Here is an 18,344-nt window from a genome sequence, read left to right as displayed (position 1 = left end):
TGGTTGCATCCGTAATGACCCTATTTCCACATAAGGTCACCGCGTGAGGGCCTGGGAGTTAGGACTTCAATATATGAATTTTCAGGGGGACACCATTTAACCCATAACAGGTCCTATTTTTTTTTTTTTTTTTGCGGTACATGGGCCTCTTAACTGCTGTGGCCTCTCCCGTTGCGGAGCACAGGCTCCGGACGCGCAGGCTCAGCGGCCATGGCTCACGGGCCCAGCCGCTCCGCGGTATGTGGGATCTTCCCAGACCGGGGCACGAACCCGTGTCCCCCGCATCGGCAGGTGGACTCTCAACCACTGTGCCACCAGGGAAGTCCCAGGTCCTATTTTTAGCCTGATGTTGTTTTTAGAAAATAGCCCCTTCATATGTGTATATGAACTTTCTCTTCCCTTTGTTTAAGGCCTAGAGACAAAAACATAAAATTGAAACTGGCTTGTAGTAAACATGCTGTAAAAATTACATAATGGGGTCTCTGTTCAAGTGCCATAATTCACCTGCACCTTATAAGAAAATACAAGTGCCCATTATTGGGCATTAACCTGTTAGATGGTTGCTGCCAGGTGGATACTGTCAGCCTGAAACCAGTGGGACCCGCATTTATGCTCTAGGAGGGTGGGGAGGGCGGGAGAGGGAGACGGAGATGGAGACGGAGACAGGGACGCAACCAGAGCTAAACCCAGACTTCCTGGCCTGTAATTAGCATTTGCAGAAGGTGCCCAGTTGTGGCCACTGGGTGCTGAGTGTAGCTGCCGGCAGGCTGTGGTCAGATGGCCAGTGCGTGGAAAGCGGCTCTCAGCCTACCTGCTCATCCTTCCTTGCCATCCTGTGGTTTCCCACGCCTGGGGTCCTATTGTCAGTTCAAAGGAACAGTGTTTAAGTGGTGTTAGTTTTTTCCTCCTCCCTCTTTTCCTGTCTTTTATGAATTCATTTTCAGCTGTGGGTCATGTCAACAGTTTCATGAAGGTGAATTCATTGGTGGGTTCCCACCCGTGGACACATGAACTGGCAACCATTCTAGTGGGTTAGTGCCTGTGCTACACAGCTTGTTAAATGCTTTGAATTTTACACCTCGTTGAGCACAGTAGTTTTCACTCAGTGATTACTGCAGCTACGCATGTGGCTATGACAGACAGGCCTGTGACCAGGTCGGGGTGCGGGGTCTTAGAGTTGGAGGAAGCTGGTGGGTTTTGTGGGCCCACTTCCTCCCCAGTGTGGGTCTTCTCCTCCCGTGAGGTCGTCCGTTCCCCAGGGAGTCTCCGAGTGGCCCGGGCTTCTTCCTGCAGGGACCCTGGGGGGCCTTCTGTGGGCCTGGCTCCACCCCCCGGGGTATTTCATTGCTGGCTTTTATGGAATCCTTCAGAGCGCATTTCTTCTGTTTTATTTTAGTCCTTCAGTTACTTGCAGGCACTGCTGTTTTGTTCCCCGTTGAACATTTTCTTGAGAAGAATGCTTCTTTCCTTCTTTCATGCCATTTCTCATTTGTCACCCTCCAAAGCCACTTCAGCTTGTCAGTGTCCCTCAGGAGACTCAGATCACTTCCTGGAGGTGGTGGTTTTATCAGGGTGGCTGCAGTGAAGGTTGCTGTGTTGTCACGTTGCATTTTCGAAAGCACTATTTTCTGCCATGGTGACATCACCGGGATCCAGGTTCATGTCGTCCTAGGTCTCCTCACCCAAGCGGTTAACTTCCTGCAGCCTTTCTCAGAAACCTTCTGTGTTGTTTGTTTGAATACAGTTCAGACTTCTCTGCCTGAACTACATGCCTTCCCGGATGTGCCTTGGGTCGGGATTTCTGGGCTTTGCTGGGGACCCACGAGGGCTGCCCGGTGTTCACAGGTGCTCTGTGACCGCCAGCCCTCCCACTCCAGGGGCCTGGGCATTCTGTCATTAGGTACACTGGGAAACCCTGCCTCCTACATGCTCCGTGCTCATGTATGAGGTACGTTTGCATCCTGAATTTTCTGAGCGGTCCTGTAGTAACTGTATGGGTTTCCTCAGGCTGCTGTAACCAAGTGTAACAAACTGGGGACTTAGAAGACAGGTACATCCTCTCACAGTTGCGAAGGCCAAGCGTGGGATGGCGGCACTCCCGTTGGAGGCTGGGGGAGAGTTGACGCCGGCTCTTCCAGCCTCCTGTGGCCACGAGCATCCCTTGGCTTGTGGCCCCACCACTACAGTCTCTGTCTCCGTGGCCATGTGATCTCCTGCTGCTCTACCTGCCTGAGATGCCTCCATGCCTCCTCTTACAAGGACACCTGTGGTTGGATTCAGGGCCCACCTGGGTAATCCAGGATGGTCTCTCCAGCTCAGGATCCTTAACTGAATCACATCTGCAGAACTGTTTTCCGGTGGAAGATGACATTCCTGCGTCTTTGGGGGCCATTCTCTGGCCTGTACGGTCACTGGTCAGTGGGTCATCTTTCCTCCTCCAGGACCGAGGAGACTTGGCTTGCACCCTGCATCCATCCCTCGCCCTGATCGCTCTCCCTTTTCATCCCCAGTATGTGTCTCTGAGCTCTTCTCCTCCTAATGACGCCTTCCTATCGGTCTTGGCTCCCTACTTCTGGTCGCAAGGCAGCTTGGTTTATATTTGTAAGGCACCTGGCACCTCTTGTGTCCTCTCTCACTCAGCTCGGTGCCCTTGTCCATCTGAGGACAGTGTGGGGCAGGGACGGGTCTGGAGTCAGACTCTCTGGGTCTAAATCCCAGGCTCCCCGGTTAGCAGCTGTGTAACTTTGGGTAAGTCACTTACTTGCTTCTGCCTAAGTTTCACTGTCTGTAATAGGGTGGCAGTTAGGGTAAATACTTTAAACAGCTGTGAGAATCAGTAAGTTACCAAACGCAAACTGCTGAGGACACAGCCCGTCACCACGCTGCCCAGAATCGGAGACAGAAGCCATATGCTGCTGCTGAGCAAGTAAGATGTGCCTGTCGTGGCTTGAGGCATGGGATCTTTACAATGGAAGCAATGTAAAATATATTTCTGTTCAACACACTTCCTTGTTTTGTTAGGACATTCGCTTTAACTGATTCTTTCCCACAGTTCTTGTTGGTATCAGCTAATTTATTCACTTCAGATGTTTTTTTCTGTTTTCTATCTGACATTGTATTTATTTGAGTATTTTTTACAGACAGCATGACTTGCAGTGATACATGCACAACAGCATTGGTAGATGAATTGAGATGTTTATAATTTTAAGATATAACTACACTGTTTTTCTAGTTAAGTATAGACCAATTTTAAAATTTAAACCAAAGGCTCACCTGCTGCTGCAGAATTGAGTGCAGATGCAGAAGCTGGCATTATGATCAGAGCTGTGAGGACAAGAAGAGACTGGGAGACTCCACAGCGAATGGCGTTTGCAGTTCCCTGTGCCAAAGAGAAACAGAAAAGCTGTTTGTTGTGTAAAAAAAAATTTAAAGAAAATAGGGTGGGAAATATTATGGGATATTTTCAACAAATCTGTAGTGGATTTGATTAGAAGTTTCCTCTCAAAGCTCAGAAAAGAAATTAATGCACTTACTTGCCTGAAATCTGAATTAAATATCTAGCAAATTAAAAAAAATTTAAAGAAAATAGGCTGGGAAATATTATGGGATATTTTCAACAAATCTGTAGTGGATTTGATTAGAAGTTTCCTCTCAAAGCTCAGAAAAGAAATTAACGTGCTTACTTGCCTGAAATCTGAATTAAATATCTAACAAATTAAAGAAGTTTTAACAGGACATGAACTTGTAACTTTGGCCACCTATAAAATGGTTTGGATTAATGCACAAAAGAGGAAACCATTTTTAGATGGAGAGTTGGCAAAGACATTTCAGTTATTGAAGTTTTAGTCGAAAATTAGGAGAAAAGACAAAAAGATATTTTACAAAAACCTAAAGATATTTAGTTAAATCATCAAACAATTGCCTGTAGAATACAAGGTCTCCCTAACAATGTCAAAGATCAATTGACTTAAAATTTCAGGTACTTTTTTTTTTTTTTTTTACCTTAACACAAGCTGTACTGCGACAATCACTGTCTGGTAATATGTTGTTTACCCTTTTCCTCAAAGGATTTAAAGATTTACAAAGACATGTCGTCCATTTTGGGCTAGAAATACCACATTTCTGAATGTTTTACATATGTCCACGGGGAATTTCAGATGGACGTGAAAAACTTAATTTCTATCATGACACTGCTCCAGCTGTGTCACGTCAAATCTTTTCATTAGAATTTTAACACGAGAGGCTAACCTTGTTTCGCCTCTTGTGGAATGAGCTTATGCCTCATTCCACTACATTCAGAAGCAAGCTCCGTCAGAAGTGTTATAGATGCCATATAAAGATTGTTCCACCCATCCATGGACAGCTGTGAGTCACCGCCGGTTTATAGACCTGTGGAAGGAAACAGAGGACCGAGAAGGCGAGTGATCTTGGGTCTTTGCTGACTCTTAGCAGTAGAGTTGGGGTGAGGGTTACAACATTTCTGTAATATTTGCTCCAGTATAAGGTTTTCTTTTCTGTCTTGAAACAAAAGGAAGAAAACGTGACGGTGTGACTTAGGTTTTCTCACTGACGTCACACTGCTTTGGAACGAGCTAAATTTGAAGCTCTAAGGAAAGGGCAGCTTGTTTGTGATCAACTGGGGACGTCTGAGAATTTATGTAGAAATTAAAGGTTTTCACAATACAAATCAATAATAACGATTTTACACATTTTTCTGACATGGATCAATATATATTATGAGTTGCAGTTCTTAATAGCATCACATAAACTGGCTGTAAAAACTAGAAGGACTTGGGAGCAGTGCTGGAGGGGCTTCCGATTGTGCAGATTCCTTGGAGTCATTGTTCGCTCTTGACCCAGAGCTAGTCAGTCAACTGAGCAGACGTGGATTTTAAACTGACGTGCTCCCTGAAGTCAAGTCAGGGTTTCTTAAAAAAAAAGAGTGAACCAGTTTTGCCAATGTGTATATGAATATTAAAGGGAAATGATTTTTTGGTATTGAGTTCAGTTTTTGGAAAAATTTTAAGTATATGTATTTGATAAAACCTAGGTATGTGAATTTACTTTTTCAACTGTCAAGTTTATGAAGTCTAAATACAGATATTATGAAATCTAAATATAGATCTCTGAAAAAGTATTTCTGAAGAAAATTTAGATCTGACTTGAGATGTACTGTAAGTGCAAAATAACAGATTTCAAAGACTAATGCAAAAAACAATGTAAAATATCTCATTAATAATTTTCATTAACGTATTGGTACGATAACATTCTGGATATATTGAGTTAAATAAACATATTATTAAAATTAACTTTTTTTATTTTTACCTTTTTAAAACTGGCTACCAGAAAAAAAAACTTTTTAAGAAATAAATTTATTTATGTATGTATGTATGTATGTATGTATGTATGTATGTATGTTGGGCTGTGTTGGGTCTTCATTTCTGTGCGAGGGCTTTCTCTAGTTGTGGCAAGCGCAGGCCACTTTTCATCGCGGTGGGCGGGCCTCTCACTGTTGCGGCCTCTCTTGTTGCGGAGCACAGGCTCCAGACGCGCAGGCTCAGTAGTTGTGGCTCACGGGCCTAGTTGCTCTGCGGCATGTGGGATCTTCCCGGACCAGGGCTCGAACCCGTGTCCCCTGCATTGACAGGCAGATTCTCAACCACTGCGCCACCAGGGAAGCCCACAAAATTTTGAATGACACCTGTGCTCACAGTGTTTCTGTTGGCCTGCACCAGCCTAATGCATCACAAGGACACAGTGAATGAATGTTGGCACTGATGTGACAGCTGGCGAGATGGTGACGATGGTGATGTGTTGATTCCTTGTCCTCTCAGTAGATTATAAATTCCTAAAGGGTAGGAAACGCAACTTATCCTTTTTTTCATTTGCCGTATCACATTGCATTATCCTCTAGACATTAATAGATGTTTATCCATTCGTTGATTATTTCAAGATCTGCTTTTGTCATTCAGAGTACAGACCTACTTTCTTTTATCCTCGGGATAATGGCAATAATCAGTAATCCCTTTGAGTGAGCACACATACCCACACGCGCACGCACGAGCATTTTGTTCTGTACACTTGAAGGGGGTTTATTTTAAGCAATCATTCTTAATAATGGATTATTACAAAAGGAATTGATGATACTTATTTAAAAAATTTTTTTTACTAAACTTTATATGAGTTTTTATATACATTTATTAGTTAATTGAAAAGCTTTAAAAAACTTCTGTGGCATCTTGTTTTGATGGAAACATTTTTATTTTGATTGAAGGAGAAGTAATATGGAAATAACACTGTAGTTAGGACTAGACAAATGGGTTTCATCTTCTGCCAAGTTCTCTCACTAGCTCTATGACCTTGAGTAAAGGATTTAAGCTTTCTAATCTGTTATCTGATCTGGAAAAATGGGGATAATATCAGCTATCTCACCAGGATGTTGTGGGATATAAATGGGAGAAATATCTTAGAGAACTTAGCAACCATAAAGAATTAGACAAATGTAAGATGTTATTAATTTGATAGAAATAATAAATACTTGGAGGAACATATGTGCAATAAGTAAGATTGCGTTAGCTATATCTACTAAAAGGTGTAGTGTAAGGTGATGACTTACCTGAATTTTAAGCCTGGTGTTTTATTTTTATTTAGTTATTTATTTTTTTGCGGTACGCGGGCCTCTCACTGTTGTGGCCTCTCCCGTTGCGGAGCACAGGCTCCGGACGCGCAGGCTCAGCGGCCATGGCTCATGGGCCCAGCCACTCCGCGGCATGTGGGATCTTCCTGGACCAGGGCACGAACCCGTGTCCCCTGCATCAGCAGGCGGACTCTCAACCACTGTGCCACCAGGGAAGCCCAAGCCTGGTGTTTTGATAGAAAAAAAAATACTCAGTTTTTCTAAATGGATGATCCAGATCTACCAAACGTAGTCAAGTATCCTGAATAAGTCATACGTATTAGGGGAGGGAATAGCTGAGAAGCAAACCACTGTGTGGCACGTATTACAAGCCTGTACCACAGGTGGATGGATCTGGTTGGACAGAATTAGGGACACCAGGCTTTCAGTCTGAGCCCCTGGCAAGATTGGGAATTTGGAGCTGGTGCTCCTGAGACCAGGATGGGGAGTTGTATACAGTCCCTATTGGCGTGGACATTACTTCTCACCTGAAGGACCACACCCACCCCTCAACACCCTTACAAGACTCTGGTCTTCAGTAGAGTCGAGTCTGGATCCTGTTTTCCTGCTGTCCTATTAAGTCGAGATTTAAGAAGTACATGGTTAACATGTCCTTATACTGGATACACATTAAAAAATACAGCTTTGAAGCTCCTTGAAAACAAAAGGTCCTGGTTGAGTAGGAGCTAAGCCCCATTGCTGTTGGTGAAAGAGGGCACAGTGGCAAGATGAAAACGACCAAAAGGGTGAGCCTGCAGAAGTTCCACTGTCATAGGCGCTGTGTTGTGCTAAGCTGGTGGAAACGCGCCCAGGCTGTACGGCCTGTGAGGCAGTGACTGGAGAGACTGCTGTCAGCAAGGTGGAGGCCCACGCTCTTCGATGTGGGATTTTCCCCCAAAGTGTTTTTCAATACCTTCTCTGAGTGGTAGAACCTTCGTGCATAATACAGCACAACCCAACAATAAACACGGAGATTCCCTGGTCCCCAGAATCGTGTTTTACGGGTGAACCTGCCTGCAGACGCTCTGTTCTTTACCTGTCCTCTGCTCTGAGCGTCAGCTTTATTAGTTTGATGATACGCAGCTTTCTGGGTAGATGCTTACAGACTTCTCCATGGACACCTGTGTGCATATGCTTGAATTTCATCTGTCTTTCAGTGACTTTAACTTATACAAATCACAGCTCTCATTTTGTATCTTTCTTCTGTGATTTGCAATGTCTCCAGCTTGGTGGGGAGTCCATTGTTGCAGATCAGGTCTGAAATGGCTCAGGGTGCCCATAACTGACATTCTGTCATGGCGTGTGCCTGTGATAGGAATGGTCTTAACTGTTTATATCCCTGAAAGAAATTGGGTTAAAAAGAGCAAGAATATTTGCAAATCGTTAGGCTCTACTTGTCACCAACAGTGACACTGAAGTAACAACCGAATGTGCAGTAGAATGCAGAAAGATATAGTCATCAATATCTGTGTGTCTTTTTGTTATTCTTAGGACCTTTTTAAAGTCGGTCAACAAAAGAGCATTTGCTTTGTCTTTCTCCATTAGCCAGGGCACAAACTCTACAAAGAAAGGCACAAGGAAATGCTAATAAATCAGGTAAATACTAAAATTTAATATTTCTTCTTTTCAGTACTGCATTTTTTTTTCCAAGTTTAAAGTTTTTCATTAAGCATGGCCTTGAACCGTGGACAAAGTGCAGCTCTGTTTTAGAGTACCTGCAAAAAATCATTTCCTCTATACATCATTTGGGCGATTAGAACTATGCAAGTATGTACTTTGCAAAGAAACAGCCTTTAATTAATTGTATGGACTGTCACTTTGAGAGATAATGGGAAAGGGAAAAAGAGAAGCTCTATTTTCCATTTTTGGACAGTTTTAATTCATGTATATATTTACTACAAAGAGATTATTTTAAGCACGAAGTTTACTGGTAATTTATTATTAACTTCTCTCTAGATCTGAACAAGTCTTTATCAATGTATTTGGAGCCCTGAGTTGTACAGACTTTCAGTGAGTATATTGTTCTAAACTTGAAGGGAGTCACTCACAGCAGCACTGAACTGGTCAGTTAGCAGATCTTTAAAAGGGTTTTGGCAGGGATATGCTTCTTGTATCTCCTCTGTTTTTCCCACCTTGATTTCATGCTCGAGGGTGGTGACTGATTTCCCCAGGGCACCATGCCATCCAGTATGGACGAGGTCGGTGGGGAAGTAGTTCAGAGCTTTCCTTTTCTCCCCCAGCCCTGCCTCTGTCCGTGACTCATGCATCTGCTGGTGCTCCCTGATAGCAGAACACTTTGCTTAGCTGTGCAGGTTACCTGGCTGCTCTTCTCATCCTGTCCACATGTGGGTATGCTGATCCGTGTGAAACCAGCGTTGAAGTCTAATCCTATCTTGGCCAGGAAGTGCCTGGCTTCCCAGATATTCTCAGAGCAAGAGTGCAGGGGCTAAATCTCTTCCTTCCTTTCTGCCCTCTATTCCCTGACACCTATGGCCAAGGGAATGTTTGAAACTCACTAATCTGTGACGCTTTGCTTTGTTAATAAATTCTATAGAGACCAAATTTTATGTTAAAACATCTGTAGACCCATCATTATGGAGTGATTGATCCTATTAGTGGAGCAGATTGCCATGTAAATCATTCATTAGAAATATATATGTGGTGCAGATCCTTGCTCTGTTTACTAGCTGGGAGATCGGGCAGGTTACTTGGTCTCAGTTCACATCAGTTTGCTCTTTTGTGAAATAGAGATAATAGTGCTAACTACATAGGGTTACTGTGAAGACTGAAAAGTTAATGATCGTAAAGCACTGAGAGCGTGGCTGACACAGCCTAAGCGCTAAATAAGTGCTTACTCTTGTTTTTAATACTATTATCATCATCATTTGTAGTAATTCCAGGTCACGTGAGGACTTTTGTTTCTCTCTGAAGGGTAGACATTTTAGCCTGAGTGTCAAGAAAGGGAGAGTGGGAGAGAGAAAAAGCACAGGGGTTCAAACTGAAGGAGCTTACATTTTAAAGAGGCAAGAACGTGGGCAGGAGGTCGTTCTCTGGGGGCACTTGTATGCGTGTGGAGATGGACAGGCTAGCACACGCGTATGCACTTGATGAATGCCTTAGGATTTACTTTTGAGGGTTTTTAAACATCTCTGGGACGGTGTTGGAATGTGTGTGTTGTCCTTCTTCTAAGAGTGTAATTAGAACTTATCTTTCTATGCCTTATTAGCAGCTCTTCCCTCTAATCCCACTTTTCTTACAGCACTTGCCTAAATCACAGAAATGTGTTTTGCTGTGATGAGGTCGGTGGTGCTTCAAGTGCTGGGTTGCACAGATGTCCCTGGAGTTCCGGTTTTGGTGTTTTCGTTCTTCTTTGCTCATTAAACTAAGAGTTTACAATAATCATTTGCAGTTTGAAAGGAACGTGGATTTTAAACCAGGTTATCATGGGAGTTCTACCACTAAAAGTCTGCTAACCTGTTTCCAAATAGGTTTTGAGTGGCTTTTAAGAGATAAAAATGAGTCAATTTTATATATGTTCTAGATGCTTAGAAGAAAAAACCAATTGGAGAAATACAGCCTACTAGAAAAATGTATAAGAAATATAAAAGATAAGAATAAATAATTCCCAGAAGAAATAGTACACACAGTCATAAACACAAAAACCTTTTCAGTCTTTATAGTAATCAAAAAATGAAAAGAAAAACAGCATTTTTTTTTTTTTTTTGCGGTACGCGGGCCTCTCACTGCTGTGGCCTCTCCCGTTGCGGAGCACAGGCTCCGGATGCGCAGGCTCAGCGGCCATGGCTCGCGGGCCCAGCCGCTCCGCGGCATATGGGATCCTCCGGGACCGGTGCACGAACCCGTGTCCCCTGCATCGGCAGGCGGACTCTCAACCACCGCGCCACCAGGGAGGCCCAAAACAGCATTTTTTAACCTAGCAAACTGAAAAAAAAATTTTTTCTAAAATTAGCCTCTTAGTTCATTTCTTCCCTCTATGATATTTTATTTTTAGTTTACAGTTGGCCATAAGACTTAACATTAGAATCTTGTGAAATTGCATGTTAATTTGAAATTAGTATTAGAAACATTTTGAAAATACTTGGGGGAAAGATATCAGGGCAGTGGTAGAGCCCTGATGTAGTCTGATGGGGGGTATCCAGCCTCTTTCTAAAATGTTGCCTTTAAGCTTCAGCTCATCACAGTGTCCTGGTTGGCAGCAGAGCCAGTGTCACTTATCCATGTGCCGTGTGCGCATGTGAGGTGTGTGTGCAGCCGCTGAGCACCTCCTTGGGGGCTCGTTCCCCACCAGTGGGTCAGCAGGAAGGGGTCGTTAGAAAGGAGTATCCATCGGTCTTTGCTATGCAGGGGTTGTTGATCACTCCTTCTACTGGGAGGTAAATCAAAGGGAGTGAAAGGCAGTTCTTGGGGGTTGGGGGCGACCTCAATTTTTACGGGGAAATAATCTTCAGCTTTACAGACTCCAGGAGACGAGGTTGTTTATATGTTTTGCATATTGATGGGTCCTCGTGTCCAGCCAGTCACTGCTCGCTCTCCTGACACTTGTTGGCCCTGTTCTTGTTCTTCCCTCTGGTTCTCAACTGTACACATTAGTCCAGTCTGTTCGTTTTAGCTCTTTTCACAGTAGTTTTTAGTTAAAAATGCTGAGGTCTGGGGCCTCCCTGGTGGCGCAAGTGGTTGGGAGTCCGCCTGCCGATGCAGGGGATGCGGGTTCGTGCCCCGGTCTGGGGGGATCCCATGTGCCGCGGAGCGGCTGGGCCCGTGAGCCATGGCCGCTGGGCCTGCGCGTCCGGAGCCTGTGTTCCGCAACGGGGGAGGCCACAGCAGTGAGAGGCCCGCATACCGCAAAAAAAAAAAAAAAAAAAAAATGCTGAGGTCTGAGAGATCTGTTTTTACTTTCTTTCCTTTTTTTTTTTTTTTTCATGTTCTGCTCCTTCCTAACTCTGTGACTGGCCACTAAACATTTAATGTTTTCAGTCTCAGTTTCCTGAGCTGCAAAATGAGACAGTGGGATTAATAATCCCTATGGTCGTTTGAGTTCTGTGAGTGTGACAGAGATTTTATCCAGTGCTTTGTGCTGCAAGTGTGAGCCAGGTGAAAATACTTTTCCCGTGCATTCTGCTTCTGGAATCTTGGCACTGCAGCGGCTAATCTTCCCATCTGAAGTCTTCATTCTAATTCAAAGCAGCATCTTCTGTTAATCTTTGAGGTGTCTGTACTTCTCTCATTGGACGTACAGATTACTTTGGTATTGTAATTGCAATTAGCTGAAAATGTTTATTTTAGAGTAATTAGGGCACACAGACTTAAAGCGCGTGGCAGGCAGTGTGGACGAGTGCTTTCTCTCCTTACAGGAGGGGTATTTTACTTCCCAGTGCTTGAGGTGATCTAAACAAGGGAATTCATTTTATTAGAGGCCTGATTTCTTCAGCCCAGCACTGCTCATTATCTTACCCTCTTCAAAGAAGCTGCCCAGTGGTGCTTCGGCAGAAACATAGTCTGATTTAGGCGCAGCTCAGAGGGGCCGGTTCTCAAGTTGCATCTGAGAAGCTGTCCTTTTCACTTGTCCTGTGGGCTAGAAGTGAATCCATGTTTGGAGAGAGAAGAGGAATGCTCTCTCCTCTCTGCAGGAAGGTAGGTGGTGGCCATACGTTTGAGGACATGGGTGGGTATGAGGCCATACGTGTGTGGACATGGGTGGGTATGAGGCTCGGTCAGGGCTGTTTCAGCCGTCTGTGGCCTTCGGGAGAAGAGGGAAACTTTCTGCGCTCCCTTCAGCTTTTTATAGATGTGAAATTTTAGGTAATTTTTATCTTACAGTCAAGATAGGATTCAATTTCTGGAATTACTGTGAATTGTATAGGTGTGTATCTGGAACATTCCATGAAAGGTGGAGCACAAGGACGGGGGCTGCAGGCACCAGGCACACCGGAATCCTCCCGTTTTGGACCCTCAGCAGTGGCCCTGCCGCCTGGCTCGACAGCCTGAAACGTACATCCCAAGTCCATCTCCAGACACTGCTTCCAAGAGGCAGCGGTGCCCACATGAGGCTGGAGAAGGCCCCGGCCCTGTGTCCTGCCTCCCCGCCGAGCTCTGGGCTGTCCTCAAGTTACAGGACCTTGTGCATTTGGGTCACTTGGTTAAAACTAGAAGGACTGTTTAATCTGTAAGGTACCCTGTCATGCAAAGCGACTAAATCAATTTGGTTTAAAAATGAGTCTGTTATGGTCTTTTTATTGCTTTGCTGGGCTCTGACACGCGCTGGTGGGCCCCAGGTGGAGGAAGTGGTTTCCCAGGGCACAGTCGTGGGGGCCCCGGGTTCTGGTCCTGGCTTCCCCTCTCGTGGGTGCCACCAGGCGGGCCCCTAACCTCCACGGGCCTCCCTAACTCCCGTGCCAAGGGGCTGCCTGCCTGCCTTCCCGGTGAGTTCCTGGAAAAATAAGACAGAAAGTATTTCTGTGTCTTGAAAATGTTAAAGCTGTGGTGCTTACTTCCAGCTGTACAACATGTAATGTGAAATGGAGACTGTCTTCATAACCATGTGCAAAACCGAATTGAAAAGAGTCCCGGTTGGGGTGCTGGTTCTCCAGTGAAAGCGTCTCCTGTCACGAGGCGTGAGCCCGGGCTGGAGTCTGTCCCACATGAGTTGTGTTCATTGTGAGTCGGACATGTAGTCCGTCAGCTCCTCGGGTTCCAGGAGTCGAGAGTCAGATGTCGTGTTGGCTGTGGCTCTCAGTTGCCGTGACGTTGTGGTTTTCCGTCAGGGGGAGGTGCTGTGCGGTCGGCCCGTCCTCCTAGAGGGGCTTCGGTGCAGGGGTCTGGGGGCCGGGGGAGGGGGGACCGGGGCCTCGCGCTGCCGCGGTTCCCACATCGTGTGGCGGCCCTATCACTTGGGAGACCTGGCAAGGAAGTGAGGAGGAAGCAGGTGCCACTGCTGGGGCAGAATGTTCCAGCCTGGCTGGAAAGTTTGAGGAGGGCCTGGGTGAGAAGAGCAAGACCTATTGACAGGGCTCAGCCCTGGGCAGGCCTGTTTCACATCAGCCTCTGAATAGTCACAGCCCCTCCCCTCGGTCTCACCTCTGCCTTTTTGTTTTTAAACATTCTCGGCAACCGTGGTGGAGCACAGAGCATTTTAACTTTTTATTCCAAGAGAAAGTAAAAACGTGAAAAGTACAGTGTTGCCTGCTTCAAAATGACACCGCCACCACCAAGAGCAAAACAAAATGTACTTTCTAGGGCTGTCCGACCTACTGTAAGATTATTATTATTGTTGTAAATGCTTTTCCTGTTAAGCTGTTTTCAGAATTAATTATAAGACTATTGATTATCCTCAAGTTTCTGATGGTCCTGTAGATCGACCTGGCTTGTCAGGGTGTGAGTTGTTCAGCTCTCTTATCTGGTTTACTTTGCATGCTGGGTGTGTAAAACCACACAATTGTGTGTATATCGTAAGATTGAGAGGAAAAGGAATGTGCCAGACCATTTCTCTTCTTCTCCACATGAGTCTGTAAACCAGAATATTTATGTCAACAAGTCAGAAGAAAATTTGACGGGGGTTTTAATGAACCACAAAATGTGTCCCTTGTCGCCCTCGCCTTGTCGTCCTACCTGAATTCACGCGTGACTTCTGCATTAATGCAGTAAGCACCCTCGCGGCAGCCCTCTCATTTTCAGGACCCATAGGGTGTCTCCAGTTCCAGCTCTAAGTCAAGCCGTGATAGGAATAAAACCTGCTTTATTTTTCTTTTTCCTGGAATATCTGGTAGGAACTTTTGAAGCTCAAAGGGATATTTTAAGCTTTTACAAACTGAGGAAACCAAAGAAAATCCAAATATTCCCAACCAGTTTTTTTTTTTTTTTTTTTTTTTTTTTTTTGTGGTACGCGGGCTTCTCACTGCTGTGGCCTCTCCCGTTGCGGAGCACAGGCTCCGGATGCGCAGGCTCAGCGGCCATGGCGCACGGACCCAGCCGCTCCGCGGCATGCGGGATCTTCCCAAACCGGGGCACGAACCCGTGTCCCCTGCATCGGCAGGCGGACTCTCAACCACTGCGCCACCAGGGAAGCCCTTCCCAACCAGTTTTGAGCACACAAGTTTCCAGTAGTTGGAGCCTCTCATTTTTCTGTTAGGTCTGGATGGGATGGAGGGGACTTGCCCGGGCTGAAAGCAGAAGGGCAGTTACAGGATTGAGTGTGAAGTATCCACCCAGCTCATTTTCTGAGCAGGGCTGGTGATGTTCTACCGTATCTCTAGAACTCTGATCTTGTGCCCTGTGGCCTCTTAACAGTTTAATTAGATGGCTCTCATACTTTCTTTCCCTAAAAGTGGCGCATGAGGTATTTTACCTAGGACCTCCACCCTCACCTAGACATTTTTAAAGAATTTAAAAAACGAGCTGAGAATCTTCTGTGTTTAGTCAGACACCGTCATCTTAACGTAGAGGTTAACTGCATGATTTAAGATGCGTACAAGTGAAGTTCCCGTTATTTCATAAAAAGTAAGCACCTCGCTTTTACTGAACTCCGCGTGCGTGTGTGCCTGCACGTGTATTCAGGGCTAAGACCAGCGCCATCATGTCTACAGCCCGCCCCCACCCCACCTTCAAACCCCAGACCCTTTCTGGGGTGACTTTCCAGACCCTTGGGCTCTAAGCCAAGGCCACCAGTGCCTGGAGGGCCTCCCCTGAGGGCCCACACCTCCTCCTCTCCCCGTGGCGGCTCTTTCCAGTGAGTGGTGTCAACACCGCTGTGCCCTCAGCCTCCTCCCCGCACTCGCCCTGCCCCCTCCCCAGGCCCCACAGCTCCTGTCTCATCCCTGCTCCAGCGTCTCCTCCTGTACAGCACCCCCAGAAGTAGATGCCTGTTTTATGTCCCAGGAGCACCAAGGCCTTCTGCTTGGCCGCACATGGGCTGCGTATTTCACAGGGCTAGTAAGCAGCAAAACCTGAAGCAGATCCATCAGCTTTTGAAGCTTCCTGTTCTCGCTGTTGCCCCCACGTGTCCCCAGATTTCAGTTTCTTTCCCTATGCACGTGGTGATGCCAACGCCTTCCCACGCTCCCGTGGGCACCGACGAACGCCCGTCTGTGGGAGGCTTCGTGGGCGGTGGAGCACCACTCCGTGCTGGTGTCAGGTGTTGTCTGTATTATCTTCGTGTCGGTTGCCAGGAGCCTTATTTAGGTTCCTAGAGCCTCTGAAATGCTGTTTTCAAAACCCTTGGTCTTGGCCACGATGGGTCTGACGGTTGTTGATGTTCCTTGTCTTCCAGGACGGCTCCTACTTGGCTGAGTTCCTGCTGGAGAAGGGCTACGAGGTGAGTCCCCTGTGAGCCGGCACAGGCCGACGGGATACCGCGGACACTGTGGCCTCCCGCTTCCTCTCTGCTGTCCTTCTGTGTGTGTTTCCACGGAAGCTCTGATAACAAGTCCAGATCAGGGGAAGAATGTGCCTCTTGGCCGGTCACAGCGCCAGCTCATTGTGCTCTTTATCTGCTGGCGCGCTGGCAGCCCCCCGCCCCCCATTCTTGCTGTTTCCCTGCTTTGCACGCTTCCCGCGTTCTCAGCTACACCAGCAACCGGGTGAGCTGAACGCTGTACCGTCCTTAGGGTTAATTTATGATGTCATGTGTTACATAAAAAAGTCCCACTCACAGCGAAGTCACTTAATTCGGAAATTGCACAGAGCAGTAAACACTAAGCTGGTCCCTGGCAAGCCTGAGTGCGAAGCTGACACTTAGAGATGCTTGCTTTCCGGTCGGCAGCCAGTGTTTCGTGGAAGCTGGAGCTTCTGCGTTGGCTGCTCTCGCCCTTGTCTTCCTTTTCTCCTCCTCGTCCTCCTCCTGACACGTTTTCTGCTTTCCCTGAAAGAAACAACGGTTTTACATATTAAATGGATGTATCTTAGCGTGTACATCTTACACTTTTTAAGAACTGTTTTCGGATATGCACATCTCTAGAAATCTCTGTGCTCTTCAGAGGACAGAAGCCTACGCAGTGGCACATGTTCTCTGGCCTGATTTGGGGGGTGTTTACCTTAATAATTTTGGATGCCATGTTTTTTCCAGTCGCAGGTACATTGTTTAAAAAATGCGCACCGTAGACAAACGCAAAAACAATAGCAAGGAATTTGGCATTTAAGCACCAACAGGATTTGAAGAAAAGGAATCCAGTTTTCTTACTGTAACGCATAATCTTTTCTGTGAACTTTGACTTTTAGACTTTGATTAATAGCAGATATGATTAGACCTTCTGTGCCTTTATCTAATAATGGCTACTTCTGCATCTTGTAATGATATCAAAAAAAGGCAAATGGGGCTTCCCTGGTGGCACAGTGGTTGAGAGTCTGCCTGCTGGTTCAGGGGACACGGGTTTGAGCCCTGGTCTGGGATGATCCCACATGCCGCGGAGCAACTAGGCCCGTGGGCCACAGCTACTGAGCCTGCGCGTCTGGAGCTTGTGCTCCGCAACGGGAGAGGCCGCGATAGTGAGGGGCCTGTGCACCGCGATGAAGAGTGGCCCCCGCTTGCCACGGCTGGAGAAGGCCCTCGCATAGAAACGAAGACCCAACACAGCAAAAATAAATATAAATTAATAAAAAAAAGGCAAATGTAACTGTGGAAATAGGCATGTGCACATATGTTCATATACATAGATTCCTGTAATAATTGAGCAATCAGTTCATGCTCTGCAGTGCAGAGGATTTGAGAGTTGTATGTAGAATAGAAGCATTGGTGTTAGGTGAGGACTGTTACTTATTCAGGCTGGACTAACTTGATGCTTTAATAATTCTTCAAGGAAAGGTTAGTGAGAGAGACGTACTTACCTTGTTTCAGATGTTGGGACAGGCTAAGAGTCCTTTGGTGGCTGGAGCGGGGTGAGTGATTTGGCTGTGTGCCGAGCGAGCCGAGAGGAGGAGCTACCTGAGCAATGGGGACGGGTCAGGACACCTTAGCCCCAAACGTGGCCCTGGGTATGTGAATATTTTAAGCTGACGGAGTTTGAAAAAACAGCAGAAGTTTCTCCTGTTTATTTGTTTTTGTCCGTTTAGTGTAGAGGAGGAGAACGTTTTCCTCGACCCTCTTAAGGGTCCCTGGCTGGGTCTGAAAATTAAACGGAAAGCATACAGATGTATTTAATGTAAGTTTTCTGTGACATGGGACCCTTCCTGAGAAAATGAGGATCCGAAGAGGCGGGTAAGCCTGAGTACTTGTGTGTTAGGTTAGGTGAGGAGGGACGGCGGTGGAGAAATGAGGTCCAGGGCTCTGCAGCCAGTGTAGGGCTGGGGGTGGCTCAGCCAGGTCTGTTGGGTGGGATTCTTCCCAGCATCCCCTTGTCTTGGGACGTGAAGATGCTCCTTTCCTCCAGGTATGGGGAGGGCACCTCCCACCTGGCTGCTTCAGGGGAGAAGGGCAGGGGGAAAGTCAGGGTGACCTTCCCGCTTCTGTCATTTTCGCAGACTTGTTCAGCTTAAAATAGGCAGTGTGCCCAGACGCCATGCCCTGGCTGGTGCATCCTGAGCCCCCCACAGTCCCCGCAGCTCGGGAAGAGAGAGGCGGTGTGTCAGCAGGAGTGCTCGAGCTGTGTGGGTCCCGAGATGCACTTCCGAAGTGGACGCGGGGCACTGAGGCATCAGATGCGGATGTGGCTGGCCCCAG

The 18,344-nt window shown here is 46.5% G+C and overlaps 1 protein-coding gene across 4 annotated transcripts in view; it reads left to right on the top strand.

The window, feature by feature from the left end:
• Nucleotides 1-18,344, top strand: part of GMDS (GDP-mannose 4,6-dehydratase) — a 499,210-nt gene that overhangs the window by 74,512 nt on the left and 406,354 nt on the right. For all 4 annotated transcript variants that reach the window (XR_009533609.1, XM_060110789.1, XM_060110790.1 and 1 more), the window contains exon 2: nucleotides 15,960-16,004. Coding sequence is in view for 3 of the 4 variants with exons in the window: in XM_060110789.1 (XP_059966772.1) it covers nucleotides 15,960-16,004 (45 nt within the window). In the remaining variant the exon portion in view is untranslated. The remainder of the gene's footprint in view (nucleotides 1-15,959; nucleotides 16,005-18,344) is intronic.

The sequence above is a fragment of the Mesoplodon densirostris genome, chromosome 10 (genome assembly GCF_025265405.1).
Source record: "Mesoplodon densirostris isolate mMesDen1 chromosome 10, mMesDen1 primary haplotype, whole genome shotgun sequence".
Classification (NCBI taxonomy): domain Eukaryota; kingdom Metazoa; phylum Chordata; class Mammalia; order Artiodactyla; family Ziphiidae; genus Mesoplodon; species Mesoplodon densirostris.
This window is presented reverse-complemented; position numbering and strand designations above follow the sequence as displayed.